The 24259-nt window shown below is 36.2% G+C and overlaps 1 protein-coding gene across 1 annotated transcript in view; it reads right to left on the reverse strand.

Annotated features, from left to right (window-relative positions):
- The window catches only part of LOC139707977 (tubulin polyglutamylase ttll6-like), a 40323-nt gene extending 21823 nt beyond the window's left edge, over nt 1-18500 (reverse strand). The window contains 5 exon segments of the mRNA XM_071619967.1: nt 408-538; nt 1994-2112; nt 2528-2568; nt 14795-15119; nt 18400-18500. Of these exon segments, the coding sequence (XP_071476068.1) occupies nt 408-538; nt 1994-2112; nt 2528-2568; nt 14795-15021 (518 nt within the window). The 5' untranslated portion in view covers nt 15022-15119; nt 18400-18500.
- Between the last annotated feature and the right edge of the window lie 5759 nt (nt 18501-24259).

The raw sequence follows: 24259 nt of genomic DNA on the forward strand, positions 1-24259 counted from the left end.
CTTATGGATGAAATAGCACAAAGAACTTTTTTTTTTATTTTTTTGGTTCCCAATTCTAAAATGCTGCATTTTATTTGCCAAGCCTACAAGTCAGGAAATAGGAATAAAGCTGTAACTGAGAGAAAATAATACAAACGCAGGATTTTTTTTCATTTCCCATTTATTACTAAGTGTTGACAAAATAGGAACACAAGAATGAAATAAAGATTTTTCTTTTTCTAAGAAACAGGAATGTTTCTATTAAATGGGAACAGTTGGCAAGTACATGCAATATGATTGTTCCATTTAAAACACTAACAGTAGTCCAGTAAAAGGCTGCAAATGGCATTATTGATTTTCTGATCTTCACAATTTCACAGGTGAAGAGAGTCAAAGACTGATGCAGACTACAAGAAATATACACTCACTCTGCGGGCAGAACCCAGGTCCTGGGAAAGATAGCATAGTCTTTGGGGAACAGCTTGAGCAGTCGGGTCATGTTGCGCGCAAGGAGGTCTTTGCGGCAGATTTCAGTCATGCCAGGAAAGTGGTTGACTTTCTACACAGCAGCACAAAAACAAAAACAGAAGGCACAAACAAGAGGAAATTGGATTAGGGTTATGCTAGAGTAAGACGACCTGGCGAGGCCAAACACACCCTAGGTATAATTACCGGCTGGATCATTTTCTGGACAGCTCTTTCTGAAAAACAACTTTCGTGACCCTGTGAAATCACTGAAAAGCAACAAAACTGGCCTGCTACCCTTCATCTACTCAATACAATGTACGAGTGAGACAGTTTTACACAGATTTTCAGGCACAAAATCATGCTTTCATACACTGTATGTCTCAGATTGCAGAACACATGTACAACAGTCAAATGCACTTTACTGGTATTATGAATATGGTATGCCATTCAAAAACACAGATATTGTAAATCTGCAATACAGTGTAAACGTATTTTAATTTTAAACAATAATATTAGAAAAGGCTAATTATATTGTATTAAGAAAAGTGCTAAATAAATTTAGGCCAGATTTCCAACAAACACAAGGAATATCTGGATTCAGTGTTAATAAAGAAGCATAGAGTACAATTGTATATTTATCTGTGTAACGAATACATCCTTTGCAGCAACGCTTTTCCTTCACAAAAAAAAAAAATTATGCTCGTGATCTCATAACACAGCAAAACATCAACACCATAATTATCAACACGCAAGCATTGGACACTCATAAGAGTGCAAGATATCAGTTTGGTCATGTGACCATGATACACTGTAGTGATTTCTTCCACAAATCTGTGCTTTACAATGCTATTTGATGATAATGAAAGTGCATCATGACAAATCTTTAACATAACTATTGTAGTACACAGAAAAGTAGACAAAATAATTGCATTTAAAGGTCTCATTCTGCACAAGAAAGATCATACACATGTACATGTTGTACAATGGCACACAGAATTACAAGCTGTGTTCATGAATAATTTAGGATTAGTACAGAGTAGTATTAGTAAGGTAATATGACACAGCCTGTAATGTTCACCTCTATGCAAGTTGATACAATGGAATTAAAAGGATCTGCTCTACTGATTTGACTCATGTCATGCTATCTGAAACCACAAGTTTGAATCGGATTTTAAATGTTACACTTTGGGTGGTACACGTGCAGTACATAAGAATGTCTGGTGAGGTAGACATGGGGAGAAAATAACAACTACCCGGTACATTGTAGTTATGCTACAGCCATAGATAAAAGCCTGAGAAATCACTGAAGCCTCTACAGTGCAGCAGAGTGCAGGGTTCACACTGACTGTTTAATACCTGTACTGTACATATCTTACTCCAGAATACCATACTGTTGTATAGTATTCAGTTACCATGTTCTGTTGATAGGTGATTTCTAATCAAGAATTCAACCACCTGCAAAATTTTGTGACATCTCCTGATTCACATAAAATTATGACAGCAAAATATTTGCCATAACGCATTATTTATCAGTAAGTATACAAACCTGGTATTTCTTCATTTCCATCACTCTCTCCAGGGCCACTGTCCAATCTGTCCAGTATAATGTCCAGTCCTCATCCTCCCCCACTTCTTTCATGCCAAATCTGCGTGCCATCCTCCTCACTGCAACATCAAAGACAAGAAAAGAGTATAGCACTGTATGTCAAAAAAAAATTACAACGGGACCCTCCGCAACGATAACTTATTTACAGTGAATCAATCCAAATACAATTTCAGGGTATGAAACTATAACTCGTTGCCCACATCTTACAGAAAACCCCATTAAATTTGATTTAGTGGTCAAAGGGAAAAGAGGAATTTTGTAGAGCATGCCAGGAATCTCTTCCCTCCAAGCTCTGTCTAGATTGTGTTCACACATTTTGTGAACATTGCATGCCTGATCACAAGACCTACAATGTAAGTTGACTATAGGAAACACTCACTTTCTAACCACGAGGATGGATCAATATTAAATAATAAAAAAAAAATCAAAACTCCATACGAAGAGGAAACTAAATTCAAATATCTTTGGTCTTACCTGAGTCATATTTGCAGCTCGAGAGATTGATGCCAATCAATCTGAAAAAGAAAAAGTAAAACAAAAACAAAAACAAACAATTAAGCATACATGTATCGACGGAAGTACAGAAAAAGAAATGAAAAGGATTGAAAGATTAACCCGTTGAGAACGAGTCCCGAGTATTATTCGGGCAAGTGTCTATGGGAAATACGTAGCAAAATCAGCCCATCCTCAACAGATACAGAATTTTCTAGAAGTTAATTCACTCGTAGCATCTACTTTTATGGACAAAAAAATGGAAAAAAATATATGCTGAAGCAGTGTACCATGTACATAGATATTTTGTAATAGACTGCTAGTATAGGACCAAGGACAATATTGGACAATTATTACTGTACATACAAATATGTGAAATGTATGTAATAAAATGCACACATGTACTACTGTAACTATTCATTGAAATTGAGATCACGACACAGTAAAAGTTGCTCCTTAAGAGGGATGGTACAGTATTGGTGGAGATGAGAATTGGGCTTCTAACTTTTTGCGAGATACACTTGTACCAAGAAAACACTTAAATGATACATGTACAATTTGTACACTGTATAGTACAGAGCATAATTTTAAGAGGAATTCAAAGTATATTTGATGAAAATTGGGTTTGGAATGACTGAAACATCCAAAAACAAAGTAAAACAAAGCGATCGTAATAATAATAATAATAATAATAATAATGATAATGATAATAATAATAATAAAGGACATTTATATTGCGCAGCTGTACTCTACTGCGCATTACAAAATGACATGCATACAAGAAATTCAAACAGAAAATACATTACCGGTACTTCAAAAGAAGACTTTTTAACCTGGCCTTAAACTCATTAATTGTAACTGCTTGTCTTACAAACAAAGGGAGATTATTCCATAATTTTGGTGCAGCGTACAAAAATGCCCTGTCACCAAGAGTAACTTTTGATTTCGCCGATGGATATTTCAATAATGTTTGATCCCGTGAATTTCAAAGATGATAAAATATTTGAAATGATGTTTTTGATTCTACAAGTTCTTGTACGTACGCTGGTGCTGTACCATGAATAGTATAAATGTAATTAGCAGTTTTAAATATGATTCTCTGCTTTACAGGCAACTAATGTAATGCACATATTATTGGACTACAATGAGAAAAACGAGGAGAGTTACAAACAAATCTAGCACATGCACTTTGCACCCTTTGTAGTTTACCTAATTGATTATCAGGCAAGCCATAAAATAAACTGTAAACAATAATCTAATCTGCTTGTGACAAACGCATGGATGATTTTTTTTTTTTCCGTACTTTCCTGTGTCAAATAAAGTGTGGGTCCCACACTTTATTAGAATCGCTCTCTTTTGGATATCTCAGCCATTTCAGAACCAATTTTCATCACATAAATGTTGAATTCTTTATAGAATTACATGCTCTTTCATATTTAAAGAGGTTTCTCACTATCTCACCAAAAATGTTAGAAACCTGAAATTACATTGTAGGTCTCAACCCAAACTATACGATCCCTTTAAGATGTTTGTACATTGCTGCTTCACAAAGCCTCTTTTGATCTGAATTGCCTGAGTCAATTTCTATTTACCCATTCATGATTACATTTGTACATCAGCACAACATTATTAGTCTGATCAAGGAGGTTGAAGAGATGGAGTAACAACAGAGTTATTCCCTTCGATCTTTATTCGAAGCCGCCGCTCAAAAATATTTGAAGCACGTGCCAAACAGGATCTGCCACGCCGATACGAAGACAATTGACTCGTGTCTCATTTCATAATCACCAGCCACTTTCAAAGGAAGATATGTCTTTGTGATGGTAATTACTTTTCGCTATCCCTTCTTATAAAAGCTAGGTGGTACAGACACGAGGACGCGCAAACAGAAATTGAGGGGAAAATGCTGAAATGAAGATAAAAATTACTCAACTGGGCATACGCGGGCACTAATCTGATATATACAATGTATATCATTAAAGAATTATACTTGAAGATTATTACATGTTAGTTTCATTTGGGGAAATTAAGTCGAAAAGTGATAAAACCAGCTTTCCAGGATGGTACATTTTTAAACATTTTGACATACAATTGTAATACAGCTCTGATTAACACTTTTGCGCAAATTTCTGAACGGAATTGACTTTTGTTTTGTAAACATGCTTTTATGATAACGTTCAAAATGAATCTTCAGATTGCTCAGCAAGACGGCGGCTTGGAACAACGATCATCAAAAACACAAGTGCACCTGTGGAATTCTTTTGTACATCAATAGAAATCCGACAACTGTTTGAATAATTACAGCCAGTTGGAACTCCATGTATAAAACCTCCTTGGTCTGATCAGAACCTTGCACTGTACAGAGCTTAGTTTTCAATTGATAAAGATTCCTACAGGTAAAAAAAAAATAATTCCAGGATTAAAATGTAATTTAAAACCAAACAAATAGAGTCTGTGTATACGTATTACTACATTTATTAACTGCAGATCACCATCATGTCAATATGGCCATTTTTACAATCAGTGGTGTAAAACACGGTTTTGGCACTAATTGGTGTATAACTTTCTTATACACTGACAGATCTGCATAATTTTTTCTCATAAACTTACCACCCACAGTGTCTACCTTGGGTACCTTAATGAACTTTCCTCTCTTTTTCTTTCAGATGTGGCATGCACTTACATGCTTGAAATCCAACACTTTTGGTGTATGCACTCTGACATGGCTTTTTTGTCAGACCTAGCATATTAAATTGTTTATTCCTTTTCATTATTTTTGTTGTTGTGGTGATAGACAGGTATCCAACATTAAGAACTATTATGTTTACCAGGTTCTGCTTTGTCTTCTTTAAAGACTGAAATTGTCCAAACTTTATGTTTCGGAGGTGACATTTTCCGTTAACAATTAACCCCTCTTTTGAGTTAGCTCTTGCTCACAATTATAAAATTCAACTTTGCTAATTTCCATCAAAACAGAATAGTAATCAATCTGACTTAACTTCGATCCAAAGATTATTTGATTCAAATAGCTTATCATTTTTTGGTGAGTGTTTATAAATTTATGCAACTTTTCCGTTAACTTTTCTGTCACCTCCGAGACAACAGATTTATGTATTTGATTTTTTTATTCTTGACATCAGTTATACCCTACATCTGCAAAAATGTAACATATCCCCTCACATTATCTCTGGAGGAAGGTAGTAGAAATATAGCCTGTTGTTTTCATTTCGGAGCAATTTACAATTTTCCGTTAACACTTGTCACCTCCGAAACAATCGTCACCTCCGAAACAACAAGCATATTATATTTGATAATTTCTCGAAGACAAAGCAATTTTGTTTGATTCTGTCCAATTGACAGGAATCTCTTTTGGATGAAAATAGTAATATGGCAACAGGAAGTAAGAATTTTCTAGATATTAATAAAAGATCTAATAAAAACTAAAAATTACTGTTTCGGAGGTGACAAAACACTGTTAACAAGAGTTTTTGCTCATTTCTATTGAAAAGAAACCATATTATGTACACCAATGGTTTCATTTATTTTAGTAACATAAGTCTCAAAGTGGAGAAATCAACTAACACACTCTCACTCTTATTTTTATTACTATACTGTAGGTTTTAGGGCAAATTTACATTTTTTCACTTTTTTAACAAAGAGAATGCACAAAATACACCCATCTGTTGTATATATAATATTGTAATCAAGATCAATTCTCCTGCTTTAGTTAAGGGCAAGTCCAAGATAATGCGCACGTTACGTATGGGACATTCAGAGACTTTTATGACCTGAAAAATAGTGTTAATGGCCTTTGATCATATTGAACTTCATCATGGTGATTGATATCTAGAAGAAGTATAATCATGTAAAAAATTGAGAAAAATGACCTTGACAGTTATATTCTAGAAGAGAAAATATGTGCCGTTACGTATGGGACCAGAAAATTTTTGTTTTTTTGAACATTTTTTTCAACCTCAAAACTCTCTGAAAGTATATCATTCTACGACTTGAAACTCACTGTGATGAAAGTCACAACACTCAAGATTATCACAGGTAAGTTTCATGTCATTAGGCAAAAGGCTCTAATTACAGGTTCTAATTAAAGACAGACATGACGTGTTACGTATGGGACAGTTATGTATGGGACAGTTTGTCCCCCATTCATTTAGTGTGTGAAGAACCATGTTTATGGGTATTTTGCATAATTATTGAAGTAAAATCAGTTGAAACTACTCAAATACTGATCCAGATTGTCAAGGAAACAATATTCCCCAAATATTCACCATCATAATCATATTCAGTCATATTTTTATATTTTTATGACCAACCTGGGTATGCATGCCCTTTGTCCCCCATTCGTTTAGTGTGTGGAGAACCATGTTTATGGGTATTTTGCAAAATAATTTTGCAAAATACGCATTTAAACAAATTTTTGCATAATTATTTAGGTGGAATCAGTTGAAATTACTCAAATACTGATCCAGATTGACAAGAGAACAATATTCCCCAGATATTTACCATCATAATCACATTCAATCATATTCTATATTTTTCATGACCAACCGGAGTATGTATGCCCTATTTTTATCAGGATAGTTACTACTGAAAAACTGAATAGTTTAAAGTGTTTACTTGCATTGATGAAGGGCAGTTTGCCATTTAGTTTCAATAAAAAACAACTTGACACAAGGAACATTAAGTTTAATAAATAAGCAATACCTGCTGCGTGAAACCCCAGTGAACGAGTACAGTGTAGATATATGATGTCTGTCTAGCAGTCAGGTCATTGATTCGAGTCACAACTCAGTATGTATACCCATGAATTTTTTGTTGTGGCTACTACTGAAAACTGAATAAGGACAATTTGTGTATCACTTGCAATGAAGAAAAAAATCATTTTACTTTTTATTTTTTTTCCTATATATATCACAACCATTTCAAATTGGATCTCCATCACATAAACTTTGAATTCCTCTAGTCTTAGGATTTTATGCTCTTAAGTAATTCATATGAATTGGTTTCCAATCATCTCTTTAAATGTTGAAAACTGAATCCCCATTTCTACAAAAAACTAGACCATCCCTTTAATGCTGATTTTTCATTGTGTATTTTGCCATTTTCCCCTCCCCCTTTCTGAAAATTGTTCAGTCAAGTTCATGTATTGTTTCAAGTGTCTATAACTCAAAAAGTAGCTACAATGTTGGGATGCTTTCTTCAGGATGATTGACCATTTGTGTACTGAGAGACCTTCCTAGCTAGCTACATGCATTCACATGCAATATGTATGAGGATGTCCCATACGTAACGCATTTGTCCCATACGTAACATTATTTCAATGCCTAATAAAAAATATTTCTTTTATTTTTTTTCTTTTTTCTCTGGTATTTAATTTCTCTAAACAATAAATCAGAACTTTCCAAAAGGGCATTAAAATAACCTTAGCAATTTCAGAAAAAACCTAAAAAAATGACCTCATTTTGTTACGTATGGGACATCTCATGATAGGACACGAGCTAATTTGCATAATCATTTGCATAATCCCTAAATTTTCATACCAAGTTAAACTATGTGATGAACTTCTTATGTCCACATATTAATCAAATATTATTTGCTTTCCTTTGAATTAATATGAATTTTTATAAATGTCCCATACGTAACGCTGTGTTTCACATTTATGCAAATGAAGCCCTTGAAATTTGCATAAATTTACATAATATCATTTTTTCCTCCATGGAAATCAAAACTTCAACTCATAAGCTTCAAAATGATACCAAACATGTCAATATTGAGCAAAGATGAAATTTTGCCTTCTGAGGGGACCTTATCTTGGACTTGCCCTTAAGTAAACATATAGATGCTTTCATCTTAGAAGCTTGATTTCCAATTTAAGCAATTTAGTTGTGAAGATTTACCAATCACAGCTTTCCATGTAGGTTGCTTTTTCTTGTGTTTCGGAGGTGACATTGTTTGTTAACACTATATTGTTATGTGATAGTGAAAGGCAAGACTTCAGTTCCTTTTCACTATCTATCAACATTTTCAAATACATTTAATATCTACAAAATCATCACAATAGAAGTGACTTTTGTATACCTAGCTCACCAGAATTCCCTTGATACCAAAGTGATACATGTGGCAGTTCATGCATGCCCTAGTCCACAATCTTAAAAAAATCATAAAATAATCAAACTCCACAAAAAGGCCACATGCCTATAGCTGGTGCACAACTTGTTCTTGAATTCTTAGTTGTTGTTTTTCCATGTACAACGTGGTAATCATAAACAAAATTATGTGATTTTTTTTTTTTAATATGACAATAATTATTACATTTTCCAAGTTGAGCCAACTGTTTATGACATTGTATTTTTTAAGATTATTGAAGTTATCTGACAACTAAAGTGAACAGAGGAACAAGTCACCAGGACTGGAAAGGGAAAGATCCAAAAACAAGATTTGTAGTTCTATCTCAGTATAATTTTGATGACGTGTTTACCTTGTTTTGTTATTATGTTTTATCTTAGAATTTGGCTTTAAGTACTGGAATTTCAAGGAAAAGAAAATGGTTTCTTAATGGACAAGTCCACCTTCATATACATTTGTACATGTGGATTGAGTGAATGCAACAACATTAGTAGAACACATCATCGAAAGTTTGGGAAATTGGACAAGCCATTCAAAAGTTATGGGCTTTTTTAAGTATCTATGCAATCACTGCTGGATGAGACGACTACGACAGTGTATGATGTCACATGCATACAACGATATAAAGAAAATATAAGTGAATTTCACAAAACTTTACTTTTTGAAAAAAGTGCACATTTCTTCAACTTGCTACTGATGTATGTTAGGGCAATATTATTCACCCTGCCTTCCAAAAGAGAGAAGTCAAGTGTTCTTTTCTTATGCAAGAAAAGTGAAAATATGTTGAATTTTCTTGATACTTTCTCTATATCCTTGTACACGTGTGACATCACAAGCTATAGAAGTCTTCTCATTCAGCTTTGACTGAGCAGAAACTTCAAAAATCCATAACTCTGGAACGGATTGCCTTATTTTCCTCAAACTCTCACTGATGTGTTTTACTAATATTGCTGTATTTACTCAACCCTCGTGTCTATTGAGGTGAACTTGTCCTTTTTCGGTCCCTTATAGGGTTATTTGAGACCAGTTTGTGTCCGGGACCGTCTGTGAAGTTGATGGGGAAAATTACTGAACAACAAAAAAAAAAATCCCCATAAGTTCACACAAAAGCATTATGCTGCTCTCTTCAGCTGGGAAACACAAATTGTTGTCTACTAATAACCAAACTGTAAAAACTTGCTAAAGATTAGTATGAATTACAATCTAAAACAAAATGTGAGCTGGTATCCACTATCATGAAAGAGAATAACTAAACAAAATAACATGTAAGAACTGAAAGAAAGAGCTTATATTTGAAAATTAAAGCCATGAGGAAAGACATGAATGTTCACAATATATTATTAGTTAACACCTGAGAAGTTGGGTTGTCTCTGTGTTGTGTCACCTCCAAAACAATAAAATGATTTTTTTCTTATCTTATACTTTTCACTCTCAAACGTGACTAATATATATGATTTGCAGGTAATTTTCAAGCAATTCAGAAAGATACATAAATTATATTTTAGTAATGTCAACAGTTTAAATGAATCTGGTATATAGAAAATTTATCCCAGATGAACCAAACACATTTCACCAGTATTATAACATTTGTAAGGTGGCTATCAAGAATGATGAAGAATTCATGAACATCCTTGAATTAATCTATTTATAATACTATGTGCAAACAAAAACATAATACAAGTCAAATAAGAATTTTTGCCTTTGGCATTCATAACCTACACATGTCCCCACCAAAAAATTACAATGGTACCCTCCGCAATGATAACTTTAAAGATAGTGAATCAATCTAAAATACAATTTGAGGGATTGAAACTATAACTCATTGCCCACACCTTACAGAATGTTAACCCCATTCAATTTGCTTCAGAGGTCAAAGAGAAATGAGGATTTTTGTAGAGCATGTCAGGAATCCCTTCCCTCCAAGTTCTGTTTATTGTGTTAACACATTAATATGCAGTTCCAAGAGCATCCAAGTGCTAAACTTGGAAGAATCAGAATCCTGACATCCTTTATAACAATCCACATTTCTTTGAGACCACTTAACCAAATTGACTGGGGCTTTCTGCAAAATAGAGCTAAGATGTTATGATTTAAGACACCAAAGTAGATTTTAGCTGATTTAATCATATTTGGTGCTATCAATGAAAAAGTCTAATTGTAAATTGGGGGGGGGGGGGGGGGGGGGGGACATACTATATGAATACTTGAACACAATGATAACATTGAATGTCACCTCCGAAACAAAGTTATTCTTCCCTGGTGTTGTGGAATAAAATGTTCTGAGAGCAAAGAAACATTACTAAAATGATCTTACACCCTCATTTCAGTTTAAGGTAGAAAATGGAATGCCATGTTTCTTCAGGTTACAATATCTAGCTTATGTCCGTCATATTCTTACTGTAAATGAATATTTCAACACAATGTTAACATTGAATGTCACCTCCGAAACGAAGTGATTCTTCCCTGGTGTTGTGGAATAAAATGTTCTGAGAGCAAAGAAACATTACTAAAATGATCTCACATCCTTATCTCAATTTAAGGTAGAAAATGGAATGCCATATTTCCTCAGATTACAATATTTAGCTTACAACCTTCGTCCAAATGGATGGCAAACTACCAGTACCCGTGCTAATTAATGAAGTGTAAAAAAACACTTGTTCTGTGTGGTTTATCTGCTTGAAACAGGAGTTAATTTCTTGTTCTCGAGTTATAATTATTAAAAACATTGATAAAAAGAAGAAGTTTTGTGTTATTGTCACTTATTCTACAAAAAACTGAGTGTTAATATTAATGTCACCTCCGAAACATTCTATTATGTTAACTGTCACCTCCGAAACATCCATGTGTGAAAAATCCAAGATTTAAAGAAATGATTGGAATTTCATTTAACCTACATAGGTAGGTAGCCCTTCTTAAAGACTTGTTATAGTATAGAGTTTGACCTGGCTTGCCCTCCAATAAATAGTTAAAATCTTAAAAATTGCATGTCAATTGGTATTTTTACCAAAAATTTATAAATCTCATGTATTTTTTTTAAAATTCACTTTATATTCAACCCCCAAATAGTTTTGATTCACAAACTATATATTGTTGTTAACCATATAAACTTTGCATGGTGAAGTTTGACTACAGAGTTTTGTCATTGTGGTGCAATTCATGAAAACAAAATTTTGCTTAAATTTACTTCAGGTGCCAGGGTTTTCCTTAAATTACACCAATAACTCTTCAGCTTTAAGGTCTGAAATGTTATTTTTTCAAAAATTTGAATACTTTCCAACAGGAATCAAACAGAATAATGATAAAATATTTTGTTTGAAATTTTGACCCTCCGAGTACAAAAGTTACACCACTGATCGTAAAAAAGGCCATATACAACTTGTGTGCTACAGTACATTGTACAGTGCATCAAAGTTAAGGACCGCGTACCGTAAATTGTACACGCGTAAGTACATTTTTGTACATTGTACTGTATGTACATTGATGTACAGTACATAGTACACTCAAATAAGTGAAAATGTATACAAGTTACAACACACATGTACTGTATACACTGCCCCTGTATGCAATACATCGTGTGTACACATACAACTGTACATTCTCTTTTAATAATGTTAGCATACAATTCAGAAAAGTTTGTACTGTGTCACTTTTTCTCTCCCCCACCCCCCCCCCCCCAAATACATTTGTGACCCGCTACAACAAAAGGATCCGAAAGTCGGGAGGATAATTTTCTGAAAATGGCATGACGTTATTCCCTTTACTCTTCTACTTTAAACCATAGCACAACTCATAAACATAATCGGTTGCGGAGATATCGATGATTTTATTAGCGCACGTCAAGTGGTTGTGGAAATCAGAGTTTTGATAAAAACGCCTTCAAAGTTTTCCTTCCGACACTATCATGATCAAGGGGAGGTGAGACAGTTTTCACCGCTTGACAATAGAAGGTATGCTCCTAGGACCTCTGCTATGTTCATTCAAGCTTAGTGCCAGCGGTCTACATTGTACGCACGACCAATCAGTAATCAGGATGCCACGCACTGACCACTAAGATCACTCCCTCGTTGTTAGGGTGGAGTCTACAACGTAGCTGCCGCGCTAAATACAAAGCTTCTGACACGATTCTGTTACGTTGAAAGTCGGAAAATCATGACCCAGAAAAGCACTGATTTCTTGCCTTTCCTTTGATCATTTAGCTTCGAAATTTTGGCAGATGATAGACAAAACATTAGACTACAAAATTATGTCAAAAACAGAAATCCGATTGTTTTGACCAATTTTGATCAATGTGACTTCAAACTTGATTTTCTCGGCTCAGCTGTCAGCGACTTTAGGATCCATTTGTTGCCTATGACTACAATGTACAGTACATGTACGTGTACATGTACCTACATTGTATGGAAAACGCTATCTGGTATTCAATGGCACCTTTTGAATAATCAGAGAAATACAGTAAAACAAACCTTTAAATGCTTATAGAACTATGCATTACTAGTATATTATAGTCTACAAGTGTCTTGCAGGGATGTTCATTCTTCTTTTAATAGCTACATGATGTATTTCACAAACAATAATACAACTGTACATCACACATGTTGTTCAAAAGTCAACTACGAATCCACGTAGTTACTTTATCCCTTACCCCTGACAGGACAGTATTGCATGGTGAGTAATCATACTGTATGACATGTGTGTATTTGTGACTGAATTTGTGACATCCCAGGGTAGTCCTTGGGCAAACAGTTGTGAGGTATGAGTATTTCTAGGCAAAATTGAGTCACAGTCCAAAAGGGAGGGTGAACAATCTGCAGGCCTACAATGTATGTAATCACACTGTATACAATGTACACTGTACTACATTGTAGGTGCAGCACCTTTAGTCTGTCACTGCGTTGTACATTGTATCACATTCCCTCACAAGTAGTGTACAGTACAACACAATACATTTGTACAACGTACATGTACAGTGTAAACACCATTATTGTAATGCGTAGATACTGTACACACTATGCTGAAAAAAACCCTAAAAAACATTATATCACAGTGCATGCACTTCAGTACATTTAACATAAAGGTTTGTAAAGAATGCATTTTTACAATACAGCAAAAAAAAAAAAAAAAAAAAAATCACTTCAATTATTTGCCTCAAAGAACAACAATAATACCCGGTAATAGAGAGTATAAAGTAGATAGAGGCTTTAGGCATCCAGATACAAGAAGCAGCAAAAGCTACAAGTGACAACCCTTTTAGAACTGCACAGTGTAGTACAATGGTACTTTAAAACTACAAGTGTACATAGAGCAATTCAACTGCTGCACACAGGTCAACTGGAATGCATCCGTGCTTCTCATGCAATCACTACTTTGTACAATATTTGTAGGTACACTTATTGATTTGCCTATTAAGAATACGACTACACACTGTAGCTTTTGAACATTCAGGATTCATCAAGTATACTACACTCACATTGTGGTGATGGACGTAAGTACAATGTAGGATGTACAGCATGTACATTGTACATTGTAACTATTTTATTTTCTAAGGGTAGAATAATGTAGGCCTCACTCTTACCACGTCAACAACCATGAATAAATCTAAAAAAAAAAAAAAATGTTGTATCTACAGCAAAGATTTGGGAAAAACAAAACAAAGCAGGTATTTGATGAATTGTAAATTGTATGTATTGTGTATAGTAAAACATATGTTTTGTCTCATTTTACCATTGATGGTAATATCCATTTCTAGGAGTGTCTGCAGTAAATTACTGTACTTGCACCATCTCCTTCAGTTCAATTCCAAAAGTGTAACCAAGTCTTCTCTTTTTCGTAACTTACAAGCAGATCTGATGCAGAAAAAAAAAATAACAAAATGCACTATCATTAGGGTCTACTAAACGGTTCAAAGTAATATGATTGTTATTGATGTAATTTACATCAATAACAATCATATTAATCCACATTCGCTGCATACATTTGATGTTGTATTTTACATTGTAAAATACAACATCAAATGTATGCAGCGAATGTGGACTAATATCAAAGAAATACAAAATGTATCATCTGGGCAGAATGATTTTGATACACTAGAACAATGTAAATTGAACTTACTTCTTTTTCCTTTTCTTTTTCTTCTTGACCACAGTATCTTGTTTTTCAGTGAGAGTATCCTGTGTCTCTGCAGCATCCTCCACACCACTGTCACCGATGTCTCCCTCACCTTCCAGCTCCTCCTCAAAGCCTTCCCCCTCATCCTCCATGTCTTCTATCACTCTCCTATGAGACATGTCTCCATCCACCCCATCCTTACTCTCGCTGGGTGGGGTGTCTGACACCATCTCTTTCTCAGCTTGCTGCTGCTGACTCGCTGCTGACTTCCCACTAGTCGTCCTTGCTATGGTAAATTCTTCCGCGGGTTGGATGATTCATTGTAATTCTGTATAATACAAGGAAAATCACACAAATTGTTATGACATACAGTATGTATATTGGAATGCATAGCATAGCTTTACTAGAACTGTTCCAACATACTTTGTAATGATAAATAGTGCATATCAAACTAAAAAAGCACTCCGAGCGCGCAGACCTCTGCCAAGCAGTTACTTTCCACCACTGATCTTGCTCTTCCATAGAGATCAGTGATTTCTACCCACTGAAAAATCGCCTGATTTCCCAATATATTAAAGGGGATGGCTAGTAACCAATCAGTGGGAATCAGTGGGAATGCTGAGGGATGACTGTTCCAATCATTGTGGGATTCATTTAAGAGTACATTATACATCCACTGTTGTGTGAAAATCATTTGCTTCAGAACGGTCTCATATTCAAGTAATGTGCAGATTAATGCCCCGTCACTGACCAGGCACGCTAACCTGGAAACATTAACCTGTACAATGTACATTACTTGAATATGAGACCATTCTGAAGCAAAAAATTTTCACACAACAATAGATACATAATGTACTCTTAAATGAATCCCACAAGGATTGGAACAATCATCCTCCAGCATTCCCACTGATTCCCACTGATCAGTTACTAGCCATCCCCTTTAAGCCTTTGTTATGTCATAAATCCTCAGATGCGCGACGCGCCTCTCCCCAGCAGAAATTAGAGCACGCACGTGCATGCATGAAAACCTAAAAAATGCGCACGGACAAACTAACAAACAAATTAAGTACACATAACAAACAAAACCAACGGTAACGAAAACAATAACCTCCCCCCTTGGCGAAGGTAATGATACGCAATGACATACCAAGGAGGTACTAGGCAAACCTCCTTGGACATACAAGTACTGTAACATGCATGAACATCATGTCTGTAGAAATATTGTCTTGTCATGTGTGCATATGAACACATATTCTTACATGTATGAACATGATGTTAAATACACAGGGACCTTTAAAAGTTAACATCAACTCTGAAAATATGATTTTATACATCTTCATTACAAAGTGAAATGTTGGTAGTTACCCCTGACATCAGTTTATGCAGTCAGAAGCGTAAGTTAAGCGTAGTTGGGGTATGCTTAAAAGGGACCGTAGGCCTACAGTTTTGGTTAGCGATGGCACATCAGAATGAATTTTTTTTTTCGAAGCTAATGAGAAACCGCTTAAAAATATAAAAGAGCATTGGATTTCATAGGGAATTCAAAGTTTGTTGTGCAAAAATTGGTATTGAAATGGCTGAGAAATGTAAATTATCATAGCCTTTAGACAAGGCATCATGGCTCAGAAATATGTTGTAAGACTAACTTGCCACAACGAGCGTTGCAATAAATGACTGAATACAATACCAAGTACATTTGTAGTGCAGCAATGAGGCCTTTTAAAACCTGGGTTTTCCCTCTAAAAAAACATGGCAATATGAATCCTAATCATATGACTGACATAAAGTTAGAGCAATCATGTGAACGCTCTCAAAAGACATTCCTTATTCACCTTTTTCCTCCATAAAAACACAGAAGAATTGTAATCCAAATGTATTTTACCATATGTAACAGGTGACAAAACCAATTTTAATGCAAGCATATTTTTAATTTCGAATGGATTTCAGGTGGCAGATTAACAAGGTTTTTAAAGCGCAATGATGCGCAACGCATCCTACACTGAAGTTTGTGCAGACTGCATAACACACTACATGTACAGTGTACCGTTTGGACATGCTGGATATAATCATCAATTTCGGTAAGTTGCATAATGTGAATTTAAATATTGATAGCATAGATATCAGTTCGGGAAACCCGCTCATAAAAAGAGGACTGTCCCTCCTCATGAGGACCTCCCCCCCGCCTCATGAGGCCCCCCGGGGAACGCCTCATGAGGCCCCCCATTCACTTCTTATTCATCTCACATCTGACGTATAAATTGTCGCAACTTTGCACGGTGATTTTTTGTTACACACACATGTCCACTATCCATGATGAAAAGAAGAAAAAATCCTGTCTGTTTTTTTTTTCCAAAAATCAAGTTTTAATCAACCGATGCAGAGCGCCCATCAAAACACGGGTGCCAGCGCGTTCGCACAATGCAAGACTGCCGCACCTAGCGGCCTGATCCGACTAAATATTTTCGATGCTTTTTTTTCTGCGGCTCTCACCTCTCCGCGCACGAATCAGCCTCGTGAAGCTGAAGTCTGACATCTTTTTACACAAATTCGCAACGAGGCGGGGGGGAGGTCCTCATGAGGAGGGACAGTCCTCATGAGGAGGGACAGTCCTCATGAGCGGGTTTCCCGGACTGATATGGAGTCTCATTATTGAAGATTTCATTAGATGAGTTTGTGGTGACAAAAAATGATCTAAAAGTATCAAAATTCAAAGCAATCGCATAGTTGAACTCTCTTCGTGGTTGGTGGTCCCGTCTGTACAGCCCTGTCGCTACCTGCAGTGACTGGGCTGTGTATAGACCACTTAGTTTCTTGGTAGACGCTAGACACTTAGACTCTTTCAATATAGTTTAGCCTTATTGCAAGCAAATATGAAATGGTGTGATGAGTTTTCAAACCCTAAAGGCCTTTACCAGTTACCTTAGTTAGAAATAGGGCCTATGTTTTCACTTTAAAGTTTGATGGCGCAGGATGCTCTGCAACTCCTCCTTAAAAAGGTTTGCAAAAGGTGGTGTAAACTTTACTAGATCTAGATCTAGTAACTAGTATTGTTAGTTCCTCTGGCCAGGGAGGTGAGACTCACCTCCCTGCTCTGGCAGGATGTTCCATAACCTGATTAAAGTGAATGAAAGCATCTCTGGCAATCTGCTCTGGGAAGAATCTCTGCCTCTGCAGTGGTAGTATAGGCCCTAACCGTTAGGCCTACTGACAAGAATCAAGATTGTCGTAACTAGAACGTCTAGCTAGACTCTAGACTCTATGAAAACATTCACAGCATTGTTGTGGTATTACTAAAAGTATAATAAACTTTAGATGAACTAGTAGTGTTTAGATCTTGTTCTCGACTTAACGTCCCTTTCCTACAGCAGCAACGTGTCTGTGTGTCTGTAACTGTGTTTACTAAATAGTGTTGTAGCCACAGCACAGCACAGTACAGCCGCCGTCGCTCACCCAGCACACAGTCGATCAACGATAACTGCTGCTCGTAGTAAAGTGTTGTGTTCGCTTCATTTCAGAGTCCTTCTTTGGTGAGTTAATTGCCACAATAGAGTATACGGCAGCATGTACATGGGAAAGAATAACAAATTGAGCACAAGTCATTAACTCACCTTCTGATGGAGTTCAAGAAATCATGTAGTCAAGCGTGGTAAGCCCGAAAAATTAATAGTTCTCAAAAGTTTGATCATAAATCTTTACGTATCGGAGTTTCTCTGTCTACGAGTCTTCATTAGTCCCGTATGTACAGTGTACGAGTCGAGTACGTGGGTGGTGTACGGACGGACTACATGCACGTACAGTAGTATGAACAAGATGGCTACCATTGAAAATGATATTATTTCGCCTCTAACTGAAAAAGAATTCTTTCCTCTATCACTCGTTTGGTACACAAAATGTAAATTATCTTATTTCATGATACTTATATTGTAATAATAGACGATATACATACCTAAGTTGCTATCTTTATCAGATTCAATTATGAACTATTTTCTTCTTCGCCCATTCACAACGAACTCTGGGTGTAACAGGTCCAAACAAATCGAGGGCATCGCTAAGTCATCTAACTGTGTTGTGATTGGACAATGGTTGCTGTGTGATAAATGGCCAGCCTCCTTTGTATTGTGTCCCAAGCTACGCCGATGTGGATCCATTTGGCTCGTCCCTCAATGACAAAAGATCGTGGTTTGTAAGTTGATGAGATTAGTGACTGAAAGATTGTATGCTTGATTGCTTTCCATCCTGAATGTCCATTGTACTTCTGGGTAATGGTAACACAGCGGGGCAATGAAATGATTTTCATGAGCAAAAATTCAAACCGACAATGATATGCATGTACTTGCAATAAACTTGTTCGGTCTAAAGTGTTTAGATCCTGCACAAAATATTAATTAATCAGGATAATAAGCCTACATACTTAGGTACGAGAGGGGGGATGCATAGACCCCTACTTGAGATTTTGTTCGATGAAGGTCAGAAACAAATTTTGTTTGAAAAAAGAAGTAAAAAAATCTGCAACAGTTTTGAACGACTGTAAAAAGGTATGTTATACATTACAGGGTATTTTTCTCTTCGTATCCGTGGGCTTTGAAAACTACGTACTGAGTATGCGTTTTCAAAAAGTTCTTTCTTTTCTTTTTTCTTTAAGTCACTCATATATAATTCCCTCACATCCGTCATAGTCTTTGCTTGCAATGATTCCTCTTACTCTTCACCAGACCTGCTCCTCTTCTTCTCTCTCTCTTTTCTTCCTAAATACCGTTACGGTCGTATTTTTTTCTTCTTTATCAAGGGATGGTTTACAGTTACCGTTTAAATGGGGCTTATGGTTTGCGATGTTTGTTTGTTTGTTTTTTTCTTTACGATGACTTTGAGATAATGAGAATTTTTCTTATATGTGACCGTGCATCACACACAAAAAAAGTCGCACCCCTTTATTTTACGTGAGGACTCAAGAAATGTGAAATAGGTGAACCGAGTAAATTTTGAGTTTTGGGCCATAATTTCTGAAAGAGCTATTCTTCTTCTACCTTTTTCTTGAGTTTGGGATCAAAAATTGAATGGGAAAGTTGTTTTCAGCAGTTTTTCTACAACCCCCCTTTTGGTAGAGTATTGTGATCTGGTTTTTTTTTTTAGAGGACCCTTTCATTTTTTTGAAAATCCTTTGCACTCTCTTCAGTTTCAACTCTAGTAACTTTTAGATTGATAGTGCTACTGCTCTGAAATTTGACATTATCATTGTCAGAATGTGGTGATAGACCATGTTTAATTTCAGCTTAATCTGATAATCCCTTGATTGTTGATGCTACGGTAATTAACAATCATTTTTTTTTTGTCCTATTCATGGCACAGGTTGCATGGCTTAGTAGAGATTAAAGAGATCGTATAATTGGTTGAGACCTAATTTCATGTTTTTAACATTTTTTCTTTTGGTGAGATAATGAGAAACCTCTCATGAAATATGAAAGATCATGTAATTCTATGAGGAATTCAACGTTTATTGGATGAAAATTGGTTTTGACATGGCTGAGATATCGGCCAAAAAAGAGCGATTCTAATAAAGTGTGGGACCCACACTTTATTATGATCGCTTTGTTTTACTTTGTTTTTGGATGTTTCAGTCATTCCAAACCCGCTTTTCATCAAATAAACTTTGAATTCCTCATAAAATGGTATGTTCTGTACTATGTATCATAAGTGTTTTCTTGGTATCTCACAAAAAGTTAAAAGCCCAATTCTCATCTCCACCAATACTGTACCATCCCTTTAAGCACTTGAATAGACCCCGTACTTCAGAGCCTAGTACCTCCTTGACCTTACTACCCCTCTTTTATTCTATTTTCGAAGGGCTAAGCGTTTAGTATCTGTACTTCAATTTCAGTCGCCTTGCACTTGCCTACACAAACTCAAACATACACTGGGTAGACTGGCAGTGATATAGAGAAACGATATGGATATTAGAGGAAAAAAATAATAATGACAAGATGTATTTTTTTTTCTAGACATAATTATAAAATAGGCGTATGTTTAAAATGTCCATTGGAACATAAAAACAAAATAAAGACTCAAACAGTTATAGGGCGCCTGCAGTGCCCACAGTTCCTTAAACAGAATGGATTATAGTTTGTATCAACTGGTATCATGACATCATCATCATCATCATCTTCTCCTGCATGACTCCGATTCTCATGAAATGAGACAGATCGTGTTGTGTGTGTAATAGCTTTTACTCACAGAAGGCCTATGTCCTCAGATGCGTAGGTTTATGAGTCGCATCCTTCAAAATCTGCCAAGGAGGTTGATTTGTTGTTTGTTTGTTTGTTTGTCTGCAAAGTGACTCAAAAATTCATGAACTGATTCAGATGAAATTTCGGGGAAAAAAGTGATCATTGCACGAAGAACCATTTTCTTAATTTTGGTACTTATCCGGACAATCGTCCGAATCCATTTTCTTTTTCGTTTCTCTTCTTTTCAGGACTTTTGTATGAATTTTACCATGAACACAACGTCGGGGGGGGGGGGGGGATCATGACCGCAAGATGGCGCGCTTCCTTTAGCGACCCTCACAACCATTGCGCTGCCAGTAGGGTCCTATGCACGTATGCTCAGATGGTCAAGGAATAATTGTACAGTAAGATGTAGGATCAAAAACCTTTGGCGCAAATAACAACATTGGAGGAAGCATGGACCTAATATACAAGAACATTCATGGTATCGTTGTTTAATTCATGCACCTGTACATCTCAAAAGCCCCACGAAGACATAGCATGCTTCACTGCTTTGATCCCATGATCGTCACCGCCAGCAAGCCGGGAGAAGAACAAGACGGAGATTCGAGAATACTGTAGTTCTAAAACTGTATGCGCAAAAGAAAATAACTCACAAAAATCAATTAAGCGAAGTTAATGTGCTGTTGTAGTGAATGTTATGAAATCATGCCTCAAACAAACGCTTGGGAGAAGCAGGCAGTTTATAAAAGAAAGCTAACATTTTGGCAGAATGATTGTCTTTTGTGATTTCAATATTTCACTTTTCTCCAGCTTATTCCAGAGCAAAAAGAGACGGTAATGGTAGAGAACAGATTATTAGCTCAGTGGCGGATCCGGGGGCGCAACCGGCGCACGCCCCCTCCCCTTTATTTTCGTCAAAAACAAAGGAAATAAAAAGAAAAAAAATTGAAATTAAACCCGGAAGTGGCACCAGAAGTATTAGTCACGCCCCCCTTTACAGAATTCCTGGATCCGCCCCTGTTATCTTGCCATTAGGCAAGGTCTTATGCGTGTGCGAAAATGTGTGAATCAGCAATTACCCATCATTACAAAATTTGTAATGATCTCAAGTTTGCTGCTCCTCATCATCTGTATTACATTTCATTCAAAGACATTTCCTTTTGAAAAAGGCACATCAGCGAAACAAACCTGAAATGAGGGAAACCATTCTTTTGTAAGTGACGATGCATGATTACACAATCGCCATTGTCAAGACACCTGAATGTACTCATTAAGATGCACATAATCATGTGTCGGTGACGATCATTACATCAAAGAAAGACTGCCGTGAATAGTCCACGTTATATCAAGTCCATGGAGGAAGTGAGCTGCTTGGTGCAGTAGGGAGAGCTTGGCCCTCCGAGTGCTCCATTCCGCGCCGTATACCCTTTCGAGATAAGCCAAACAGGCATAAACAGAATGGTTACCCAAGCCACAGATATTAGTTACGTTCGGATACGCATTTTGTAGAAATTCTTTGCAAACAGCTGGAAAAACAGTGATTTCGAAATCTTTGTTCACAGAATGGAATGAGCAATTTGAGAAATAAACATTTCTCAGGTGGTAACTAGTATAATTATTGTATTGATAATTAAGCAAATTAGTACTGAAATATGCAGATAATATATTAACACTGGAAGAGTAATTGTTACATTTTTTTTTCTTGAGAGGCAAGTTAATAGGAAAACTCTGGTTCCCAAGCGAAATTCACCGATCTTGACTGCCCAGCCACAGAAATTGTCAGTTTCGGACACGCATTTTCTGGATTTTTTTTTTCAAACGAGCTGGAAAAAAGTGATTTGAAATCTTTGTACATAGAATGGAAATAGCAAGTTGAGGAATAGACGTTTGTCATGTGGTAAATAGTATATTTCTTTCATTATCATGCAAATTATGACTGAATTATGCAGATGAATATATATTAACACTGGAAGAGTAATTTATATATATATATATATATTTTTTTTTTTTTTTTTCTGGAGAGGGAAGTTTAAACACTAAATATATAGACTTTAAGGTTTTGAGGGTGGGATAAAAACCAGAATCCGTTCTTGGCGGTATCAAAATAAATGCAAATATTGTGATCGGTGTGCAATTCTCAATTATAGGCTTCATGAGTTTTTTTATGTGCATGCAGTTTATTCAATAGCATGTATCACCTGGTGGGATTATATTTTTCAAATCCTCAATAAAAAAGAACAACAACGGGTCTTATTAAAGCGAATGAACTTTAACATCTAATTTGCATACATCCAAAATATCTGCAATATTACCATAATTGAATTTTGTTACTAGCAAAGATGCACATAATCAGGTGGATGTGATGCAGGTCGGATAAAAGAAAGACATTCGTTCATAGTCCATGTGTGTATAGTAGGTCCATGGTGCAGCCACTGGGCGCAACTGGGGTTATCGAACGTTTTTCAAACTACAGACCTTCAAAAATCGCTGGTGCATGATGTTAATGACAGGATGATGAGTTTCAGCACTGGTATTTTGAGCCAGCCAGGTTTGGGATGACGCGTGCATCTCTGAACTGACATTGTGGGGGCGCTGTATATGGCATGACACAAATGCGCTCCTCGGATCGACAGATAACAATAGATCAAATCAAATCATAATTATATCACATGTTAACAGAGCCTTACATCTTTTTCATAAAACCTGAAAGAATTTCTCCCCCCCCCCCCTCTCTCTCTCTCTCTGCCATGTTGTAAGCGCCCTGAGCCTAACGGGAAGAGCGTATCAAACATTCACTGCACCGTCTTGTAAAGTTGCATTGTATTGTATTGTTTGTATCATAAGATATGTATTGTTAATTGTAACACCTGATTATGTGCATCTTGATAAGTACATTCAGGTGCTTGGACATTGACGATTGTGTAGGCCCTAATCGTTTATCGCCACTGACAAAAGAACCGTTTCCCTCATTTCGGTTTTATTTCGCTGAGGTGCCTTTTCTGACTTAACTGCCTTTGGAAAATCGGCAATGATGGGGGAGCAGCACTTAACTGCCTTTGGAAAAACCGACAATGATGGGGAGCAGCAAACCTCCAATCACGACAAATTTCGTGTAAGGTATACTTTGTGTGACTATGCAGTGTATCTCGACAGTAAATTCAAGTTTATATCAACATTGCCCTTATTTATGAAGTTATACATTGTCAGAGAGGTCTGTATTTATAGTGTGTATGCGGGCACATCG

The sequence above is a fragment of the Diadema antillarum genome, unplaced genomic scaffold (assembly GCF_040938485.1).
Source record: "Diadema antillarum isolate AM-2024a unplaced genomic scaffold, OU_Dant_1.0 seq00001292_RagTag, whole genome shotgun sequence".
Taxonomy (NCBI): domain Eukaryota; kingdom Metazoa; phylum Echinodermata; class Echinoidea; order Diadematoida; family Diadematidae; genus Diadema; species Diadema antillarum.